Raw genomic sequence first — 10,364 nt, forward strand, 5'->3', positions numbered from 1 at the left:
TAGATCAGAATCCACCCTTTATTCACAGCAAAGTTATTTTTCATTTCGGTAAGAGCAAACTGAATTTAAACTGGGTTTGTTTATAGATGTATGTTGATTGTTTTAAACTAGAATATTGAAATCTAGAAAATTTGCATGCCTTTACCAAATTAGAGGACATTTTCACCTTGTACGTTAACTGTCACAAACGTCTATAGATCAATGCTGTTGCTACTTTGTGTTCCTTATATTTTGCAAAAAAAAAGGAACTCTTTTATCCTGTGCCATAAAACTCTTCCTTTTAACACTTCTATATGCTGGGTTGACGGCATCTCATCAATATAGCTAGGTCTCTAATTTTAGTTCTGAAGTAAACGGACCCAGTGGGTAAACAAGTGGACATACAGTAGGCTTATCCTTGCCAAAATGGACAAATAGAGTGTTTTGCAAAAAATAATAAAAAAATTGAAGCTCTAACAGTCGGGCTGTTGGTAATGAAAATGTCAAACCTTCATACAAATAGGCAGCAATGCACGTGCATACTGGCACTACTTGTACCATACTGGCATTCTAAGATGACGATCACATACCTTTTAGACTAAAAATCATAACGACAGTTTGACTTCTAATTAAAAATCCACTTTGTTTATAAAAAACTATGTACGTTATGCGTTTGTTTTACAATTCTAAGGCAGAGCAAAGACCAGACCTCATTCAGTGTTTCACTCTTCCCTGTTCTTCTGAATTATAGTTGTAGTTACAAGGATCATGACGCAAGCAAGCACTTCGACAAAATTTAACATGAAGGTTGGTTTCTTTTGGAGAAATAAAAATACATTATTCCTATAAAGGATGGTGGAGTACCCGCCTTCGTGACTGCTCAACGGCGATTAGAGCCTCCCAGCCGTCCGTTGCCGGGTGGCATGCTGCAGGAGCTTCTCGGGGCCGCTCTAGGCCGTCCAATCTGCCTGGACGGCTCCGACCCGGGCGACTTGGTTGGAGGGTCCATGACAGATGGACTGAGGGCGCGCGATCATTACAGTCAGTGTGCGTCCATGACGGGTGGATTGAGGGTGTGCGATCGCCGCACTCAGACGGCTGGTTGATGACGAGTAGACCGAAGGCGCGCGATTGCTACATTCGGAAAAGAGCCTCCTCAACGTACATTGTCGGTTGGCTTGCGGCAGGAGGCTCTCGTGGATGAGGCGAGCCGTTGCATCTGCCCGAACCAGCAGGTGTCCGGCCGACTAGTCTGGAGTGTCCATGATGGGTGGACCGCTCAGCTCGCTCGGGGCCAACGTCATTGGGCAGTGTCAGGCCTGCCAGCACAGTCACGCAAAGCTCTAGTTGAGCCCGCCTAGCGGCGTACTTGCCCCTAGGTGGGTTGGTACGGTCGCGACAGGCACGAAAGCCGGGTCCCGGTCACAGCGCCGGCTCGCGCGTGGGGCCCGATTCGGGATTGCATGTGCTAGTGGGCGCGTGGGGCCATCCCGCCCGAGCCGGCTGCCTTGTTGGTGCCTGTTTCATCCAGTTAGAGCCGGCTCTTAGCGTCTCCCGGCCAGAGTCGGCACAGCGTGTTGTCCGGTGCTACTTGTGATATGCATTGGGATTTTCCCTGAAGAGGCTGGATGAAATAACATAGTAGCAGATAGTATTCCCCTCAGTGGAGAACCAAGGTTATCGAACCAATAAGAGATTCAAAGACAAAAGTCGACAATACCTGCACACGAACAAACAAAATACGGCACCCAACACGGGCAAGAGGGTTGTCAATCCCTTGTACTTGGTAATTGTAAGGATTAATACCGATAGTTGTAGATATATAAATTGCAAAAAAAAACTAATAAATTGCAGCGAGCTTGTTAGGGCTGTAGTAATAATGATGAATGGACCCAGAAGACATAGCTTTCACTAGCGGCATCTCTCTCAAGAACATAGCAAATGATGGGTACACAAATTACGTTCGGCAATTGATAGAAAAGAGGATAATAATCATGTTATTCATGGCATGATGAGTACTACGCATTATATCCGTGACAAGTAGACTGTTAAACTTACTGACGCCTACTACCGTTACTCCATTTCGAGAGCGCTTCTATGCTTGGATCTCTACGTATTAAGTTGATAACAAACAAAGTAATGCTTGAAGCAGGATGACATAATATAGACAAAATAAGGATAAATAATATGATTGAACCACGTCATTTTATCCTTAGTAGCGACAATACAAATATGCGCATTGCTATCCTTCTGTCACAAAGTAAGGACACTGCAAAATTAAAACTACTAATATGCACCACTTTCACTAAAGATCTAATTATCAACTTGGCAAAGAAAACTCATAGATCGGTAAGCATAGTTACAACAATCACACAATAAAGTTTAGAATATAACTCAATTAATTTCAATGAATAATCTGATCATAAACCCACAATTCATCGCCTCCCAACAAACGTATTGCAAAAGAAGATTACATCGAAAGAACTCCGAGGATAACATTGTACTCCCTCAGTTCCTTTATGTAAGGTATATTATTTTCGGTGCATAATTATAGATTAGTTAGGACGAAATTACTCTTGGCAAAATTATTGGTTATTGGCAAGTAAATCAGTTAGTCCAGGAAAATAAGAGATACATGCAATCGAGAGAGAGAGAGACTTTCCTTCTTTTACTACAAGGAGAGATACACACAATCATGAGAGAGATACTTTGCTTTTTTCTGGAGGGCTAAAAAGGGAATTGTGAGGAATTAGAAGAGATACACACAATCACTGACTTGAAGCCTTGAATTATTACTCAAAAAAAGGGGCAGCCCGGTGCATGTAGCTCCCGTTTGCGCAGGTTTCGGGGAAGGGTCCGGCCACTTCCCCTGACCTGTTATAGTAAGTTTACAGTTACTATGGGCCTTGAGTTCACATAGAAGTAGAGTAGGTCAGGCTCCTTAGAAACGATTCAGGACAGTGGCTTAAGTGTGCCAGTTATGATTTGTCTTGATGTAGGCAGTAGGCTGCTGGTAGTCAGTGGCACAGATAACTTAAAAGCTGGAGTACTATTATCTAAAGCTGCACTGTTGTCAAAGGTGTAAAATCCAAACCCTGAAACCTGTTACTGCGGTAGCCGGTAGGTCTCTAGTAACTGGAAGTTTGCATAATCTCACCCATGGTACGATAGGCTTTTTTGGCCCATGTGTGTGTTCAAGGGCCTTTCTGTTATAATTGGTGCTTGGTACAATATTTAGTGCTGCTCTTGAACCCGTTGGATAACCATACATCAACTTCTGCAATTTTGTAGCAAAATTTGGCTCGGACAGATGATGAGTCCTGGAAGGAGCGGGAAGCTGCTGTTTTATCGATTGGTGCTATAGCAGAGGGATGCATCACTGGGTTATATCCCCACCTTCCACAGGTAACCAACGACATATTCATAGCCCCATATACGTTGCAAGAAAGCAATTCCTCTCTTGACTAAGCCTCAGTAACAGCAAGAACACATGCCATGCATCAAATCATATTGAGACGACCATGGCTGATAATTTTCCTGAATTTAGTCTTCAGAAGCATTTTAATTAGCCTGATTACTTGCTTCTCTCATGAACCTTCTATAACATATCTGAGAATTTTCTTCTCAGCATGTGATAAAATCTTTTAAAAAATTCAGTTGCATTAATAGTTCCTGCATGATAAATTTCACATTCAGTTGCATCAATAGTTCCTGCATAATAAATTTCACATTCTTCCATGATCTGTGTTATCTGTGAGATTTTGGACTCTAGTGAGTTGCGGTTCAATTATTACTTTTCCTGTCTTCAACTATCTCTCTACATCGCTTGCAGTTTGCTGTATCTTTTCTGAGATGTTCTGTTCCATTGCAGATGGTTGCCTTCCTAATCCCACTTCTCGATGATAAGTTTCCTCTTATTCGGAGTATTACTTGCTGGACCCTCTCCCGATACAGCAAGTTCATTGTTCAGGTAACAGAATAATCATATGTATTGATGCTACATCGTCTGTTTGGAAGTATACCTTTTCCTGCAAAGGCTTGATTTTTTTCTACCTACCATGTAGTGCCATTAGAACATGTAGCATTTTTGGTTGCGTTGGTACATGTATAATATGTTGTGTATTTAAGCCTGTACTGGTGAACCACTCACTTCAATGTATACACCCAGTGGTCTCTAATGTTTCCGGGGGTAGGTACCCAAAGGGTTCTACTGTGGACTTCAGACAATGTTTTACTGAAGTGGACTTTGTTTATGTGTCCTTAGTTCGTAGATTTGTCTCTCTTAACTTCTTATTACACTTCTTTTTTTGCTGGCGCAGAGCCTTGGCCATCCAAATGGTCGCGAACAATTTGATAAGATTCTCATGGGTTTGCTTAGAAGGATATTGGATACTAACAAAAGAGTGCAGGAGGCTGCCTGTTCTGCATTTGCAACGCTTGAAGAGGTTCTTTATCTATTTTTGAGTTGATTTCCTGCACTGAGATCTTGTGTGTAATTACTAATTATGACATATTGGCTTCTGTTCTTCAGGAGGCTGCAGAAGAACTAGTACCGCGACTGGAAGTCATTTTGCAGCACCTTATGTGTGCATATGGAAAATACCAGGTTCATTAGATTTCAAACATTTATAGTTTGCAATCAGCTATTCCCTCCATTTCGCTATACAAGACCACCTGTCCAAGTTCATGGTAGTTAGACTCAAACACGAGGTTGACCTTGTATACCGAAACGGGGCAAGTTCACTTCTTAGTTCTAATGCTATGTTTTCCTTCTGAGCAGAGGCGGAACCTTAGGATACTCTATGACGCTCTTGGTACCCTTGCTGATGCTGTTGGAGCAGAGCTAAACCAGGTTCAACATTTGATAAATTCCCCTTTTGCTTGTTCTTTGACTTATCAAATAAACTTCTTTGACGGTTTCCTCATTCAGTTTTCCATGGTGTTAGTTCCTTATCAAGATTATTAATCCCTTCTAAATGATGTCATGCAGGCAAAATATCTTGATATATTTATGCCACCATTAATCGCGAAGTGGCAGCAACTTCCCAACTCTGACAAGGATCTATTTCCGCTACTTGAATGCTTTACATCTATTGCACAGGTATTGCTAATATTTTCATCTGTGACTAGCTTGTACTCGTTTTGAAGTCTGAACTTGTTGTATCTATGTGAAAGATCTGTAGTACTGCTAACAGTTGCCTATCTTGATACTGTACTACAAGAATGTGTAAAGTTCTCGCGCATGTCTTTTTCATCCAATATAACTCCTACTGCAGCAATTGGTTTGCTGAGTTAGTTAGTTCTCGTTCTACTAAAGCAGAATTACTTTGCATTTCATTGTGGGTCAGGACAGGATGAGTGGCCTCTTAAATAACCTCTGTTGAATCCTGTCTTATTGTACTCAAAATAACATTAGGAATTCCTATGGACCTTTTCCTTTCAGGCACTGGGACCAGGATTTTCTCAGTTTGCTGAGCCAGTGTTTGTGAGGTGCATCAGTCTTATCCAAACTCAGCAGTTGGCAAAGGTCTGCACAATCCCCCCCCCCCCCCCCCCCCCCCTTCCCCTTCCACTTTAAGGGTAGATTTAACTTAAATATCTACTATGATCTGTACATCAAGTCTAACCACAAAGGCACAAACACATTCCCATGCTCTAACAAGCAATTTTTTTGTCTTAATTGATGCCTTAATAATGCAGTGTTCATCACTGAATGCTTAATGTGTCTTTTTTGGTCATTTATGGAAGAGGAATTAATAATAATATTATGATCTCAAGTAGGATCTTTTCAGCCTATACCTTCTTGTATTTGTACGAGTTGGTGAAAACCACATACACAATTTATCTTCATCATTCTTGTTGGTATAGAAGACACTTGATGAAGTTGCTCCTAATTAGAGTCACATTCTGTGAACATCTGTCATAAGTTTTGTAGTCTTAAGCATAGAGATTTTCTTCTCCTGTTTGCTTGGTTTCTGGTACTCCGATCTTTTAAGTACCCTGGATTATGCCAACTTAAAAATCAATCTGTTTGCCAATTTGACATCAATCTTTGCTGGAGCTTGCTATAGGGTTTAATACATGAGACAAGCTCATCCGGTTCTGTTGCTTAAGGGATATCTCCTTTCTACATGCAGGTTGATCCTGCTGCAGCAGGTGCGTTGTATGATAAGGAATTCATTGTCTGTGCATTGGACCTGTTGTCTGGACTTACAGAAGGACTTGGTGGCGGTATTGAAAGTCTGGTAAATTCAACTCTCCCATCAATGATATTCACTTTTCCTGCATCAAGTTCTCAACATCGAACTACCTCAGTAATTTGAGGGGGCTGCATGTGCTGGCAACTTATGGCGAAAAGAAAATTAAATTTATTAGTATCATGTAGTACATGTTCTTCATAATATGCTAAAATACACACTCGTTAAGGCTCATACACCCCTTACACAGTACTGACAGTGAGTTGAGTTTGGCTAGTAAATTTTATCATACCAGGAAGACTTTCTTATTGGGCAAGCTATCTTTATCTTTGTTTTAGGTTGCACAAAGCAACTTGAGAGATCTACTTCTGCAATGCTGCGTGGATGAGGCACCTGATGTTCGACAAAGTGCTCTGGCCCTTCTTGGCGACATTTCTAGGGTTGGTTGCAAAGCTCCTAAACTGATCTTTGTCATCGCTATGTCAATTTTGAGACTATAACACCTTTTTGTATATAGGTCAGCCCTATACATCTTCAGCCACGCCTCCAAGAATTCCTTACTGCTGCAGCAAAGCAATTGGTAAGTGACTAAGTGCCTATGTTCTTTGTGGTCCAGCATTATTTTATCTCCATTTGTTCCTCACATTGTTTCTTTGATCTAGACTCCACAATCTGTGAAGGATGCTGTGTCAGTTGCCAACAATGCTTGTTGGGCCATTGGAGAATTAGCAATCAAGGTTTGTGCCAAGCGTATTATTATTGGCCAGTATATTATTTGCATATCCCTTGAGTTGTTTTTTAGCATATGCCTTTTGTTTACTACTTGTAGCTCCAGTCGTTTGACATGTACTGCCACTTGCCCCATAGCAATTTCAAAACTCTACCTGTATAAGTTGTGGGCAGTGGGTGCTCTCTGTTTTGTGCCTGGAAGTCAAACGTACTAGTGCTCATCATTATTGTAAAGTTTCTCAGAATATACCTTTGTTTACTACTTGTAGCGCCAGCCCTTTGACATGTATTGCTACTTGCCCCATAACAATTTCAAAACTGTATATATAAGAGTTGTGGGCAGCGGGTGCTCTCTGTTTCGTGCCTTAAAGTCAAGCATACTTAGTGCTCATTAGTATTATTGTAAAAATTCTTGCATGTCTGATTGACTATTCCTTGGCAGATTGGCAAGGAAATTTCACCTGTGGTGATCAGTGTTGTTTCATGCTTGGTTCCTATTCTAACAACCCCAGAGGTGATTGCCTTTTTCCCCATCATGTTCTCTAGGCGACTGATCATTTCAGCTAAGTGTGTTGTTTGTCGTGCCATTTACAGAGCTTGAATAAGTCACTCATTGAAAATAGTGCGATCACTCTCGGGAGGCTTTCATGGGTCTGTCCAGACATTGTGGCCCCTCATATGGAGCATTTCATGCAAGCCTGGTGCAATGCCTTGTGCATGTGAGCATTCCTTTTTTCTTTCTGTAGCTTTTATGCTATAGGCAAAGATTTGTTGTTTGTAGTTTGATTGCATATGAGATGTGGAGCATGGTTTTTCTTTATGCTTTCGTGCAATGCTTCTCGGAGTTAATTTCCTTGTTGTACAGGATAAGAGATGATTTCGAGAAAGAGGATGCGTTCCATGGTCTTTGCGCAATGGTAAACTCGCAGCTCTTTACATAATAGTACTTGCTATTACACTCTTCATAGATGCGAATGGTCACTTACAACAAAAACTCTTGTGTGTGCACCACTAGGTGGCAGCAAACCCCACAGGGGCTGTGAGCTCACTAGCCAACGTATGCCAGGCCTGTGCAAGTTGGAATGTAAGTTAGTCGTTTCTGTTACATCCGTATGCCTAGAGTAGCGTCGCATGTATGAGCTCACTTTTATCTGTGCACAGGAGATAAAAAGCGAAGGTTTGCACAATGAAGTGTCCCAGATTTTGAATGGCTACAAGCAGGTAAAAAACAGCGGGGCCTTTTTGTGGTCGTCGTCGTTTCAGTTTGTGTATGCTGTATGCAAGAAACTGACGGTGATCTTTCTTTCCTCGTAGATGCTCGGAGCTGCCGGCTGGGAACAGTGCATGTCCACCCTGGAACCAGCAGTGGTGCAGAGATTAGCGAGATACGGGGTCTGACGGCGCTGAGAGCCCTGCGCCACCGGTTCTTGCTATACAATCACCACTGGAGTTGAACATGAGAAAAGGAGGGAAGGGCATGAGATTGCGCAATCAGGTGTCCCGGGTGTAGCACATTGTGTGATTTCCTATATGATGATGCGATTGGTTGATTGATTCTGCCTGCCTGGGTTGGTTGGTTGGCTGGTGTTGTATACTGTCCTCTGGTTATACAGGTCTGCTCAAAGTGTAGCGCGGTAAGAATTGAAATGTGACGAGAGGAACTCTGTTTTTGTCGAGTCGGAAAAGGCGGTGCAGGTGCGCGCCTTGTAGGTTATAGGAAGTTGAGGTCGGTCGGTCGAGTCAAAATTTGTATTGGCTGGTTGCAGTGGGGCCTTTTTGGGGTTTCGCTTGTCACAACACTGGCAACCCCAGCAGCAGCACTGAAAGAGTTTTTTTTGTAGAATGTATTCTATGTGAGAGAAAAGAGAGAGAGTTTAGGTCTAGGGTTTGTTTTTGTAATCCTTGATTAATAGGAAGGGCGTCCTTGTATTGATTCATTCCCAACAATAATAAAAAAAAAGATTGGAACAGCGTCAGAATCTTTGTTTAGATCAGCTGATGTTGTAAGAGTGCAACGACTGAACCGTTGTCATCTGCCACCCCTCCCATTGCTCGACCTTCCCTTCTCCCATCAACCTCTCCAGGTGGAGTATTTAACCAAAAACTACCACATTTCATGGAAGCGTGTCGAAAAACTATCACTTTACGATTTTGTGCGAAAAACTACCACTTTTTTTCTAATCCGTGGCAAAAAACTACCAAGTCGCGAAATCGCTCGCTTCGCCCGCGCTAAGCACAAATCTGACCGGTTGGGCCCATGAACCAAATGCCACCGTGGCCATCCTTCGCGCCGAGCACATCCAGTTTCGCCGTCCTCACCTGCTCCTCCCTCCTCGTCCGCGTCCGCTCCCTCCTCTCGTCCCTCTTCCCCCTCGGCCCGTCCGGGTCGGCCGCCCCGGTGTCGAACAGGGCGCCGCCGCCGCGGGGGGATCTGTTGCTGCCGCTTCCGCTGCCGGTGCTCTGGCGCCGGTCGGCCTTCCTCGGGATGCGGCCAGCGTAGGAGGTGCCGAGGAGGCCCAGCCGTCCTCGTCGGAGAGATCCCAGCCAAAGCGCTCGGCCATCTCCTGGAGGGCCCCGTCGCCGTCGTTGTAGACGTAGTCGAACTTGGAGTCGCCGCGGAGGAAGCGGTGCGCGTGCTCCCACTCGACGCGGTTGACATAGACGGGGTCGTCGAGCACCTCGCGTGCCAGGCGCGCCCAGACCAGCGTGTCCCCGCAGTCGAGCTCCGCGACCACCCAGCGCAGGTAGGACGGCGGCAGCGTGCCTAGCATCTGGCCCTTGTGCTTGCCGAACTCGATCACATGGTCCCTCGCGGGCCGCGACGACGCGCCGGCGCCCGCGGTGGCCCCGAGCGGGCGGAGGAGGGGGATCCTGGCGGGTCTGGGCAGCGTGGCAGTGGAGCGGCGACGGTGAAGGGGGGAGAGAGGCGCCGCTCGGGGTTGGGGTCTCGGCGGAGGCGCCGGGGAGGAAAGGCAGGCCCTTGCGGCGGCGAGCGGGAGCATGGCGTGCTGGCGGCGGCCGGAGAGCAGGGAAGCTTCCGTGAACTCCGGCGCGAAGAATGGCCACGGTGGCACCATGTTCGTGGGCCCAACTGGTTAGATTTGTGCTTAGCACGGGCGAAGCAAGCGATTTCGCGACATGGTAGTTTTTTGGCACGAATTAGGAAAAAAGTGGTAGTTTTTCGCACAAAATCGTAAAGTGGTAGTTTTTCAACACGTTTCCATGAAATGTGGTAGTTTTTGGTTAAATACTCCTCGAGGTGACGTCCTCTACATGCTGTCGTTGGCGACGTAGGAGGACATGGTGTATCACCCCATTGACAACGCCCCCATCAACCTCTGAGAGTGCGCCTGAGGTGGGCGTCTTGTCGGTGGTGGTCATGCGTGGATTCAACATCCTATGTGCGGATCGAATATGTAGGCAGGCGCCGGGCTGATGCAGTTCGACATCAGCTATGTT

General features: G+C 44.8%; 1 protein-coding gene and 1 pseudogene across 1 annotated transcript; one reads left to right on the plus strand and one right to left on the minus strand.

The window, feature by feature from the left end:
- Nucleotides 1-902: 902 nt before the first annotated feature.
- Nucleotides 903-8,769, plus strand: LOC109745241 (transportin-1). Its single transcript, XM_073507599.1, has 19 exons — nt 903-1,020; nt 2,979-3,058; nt 3,271-3,384; nt 3,851-3,949; nt 4,299-4,424; nt 4,511-4,585; nt 4,760-4,831; nt 4,970-5,080; nt 5,423-5,506; nt 6,117-6,224; nt 6,515-6,616; nt 6,694-6,756; nt 6,839-6,913; nt 7,348-7,419; nt 7,500-7,624; nt 7,771-7,822; nt 7,921-7,989; nt 8,067-8,126; nt 8,220-8,769. Exons 1-19 carry the CDS (start codon nt 903-905, stop codon nt 8,301-8,303), a joined length of 1,689 nt encoding a protein of 562 aa, XP_073363700.1. The 3' UTR covers nt 8,304-8,769.
- A 365-nt stretch (nt 8,770-9,134) lies between these two features.
- LOC123497292 (uncharacterized) lies at nt 9,135-9,941 on the minus strand (annotated as a pseudogene).
- Between the last annotated feature and the right edge of the window lie 423 nt (nt 9,942-10,364).

This window comes from Aegilops tauschii, chromosome 2 (assembly GCF_002575655.3).
Source record: "Aegilops tauschii subsp. strangulata cultivar AL8/78 chromosome 2, Aet v6.0, whole genome shotgun sequence".
Lineage (NCBI taxonomy): Eukaryota > Viridiplantae > Streptophyta > Magnoliopsida > Poales > Poaceae > Aegilops > Aegilops tauschii.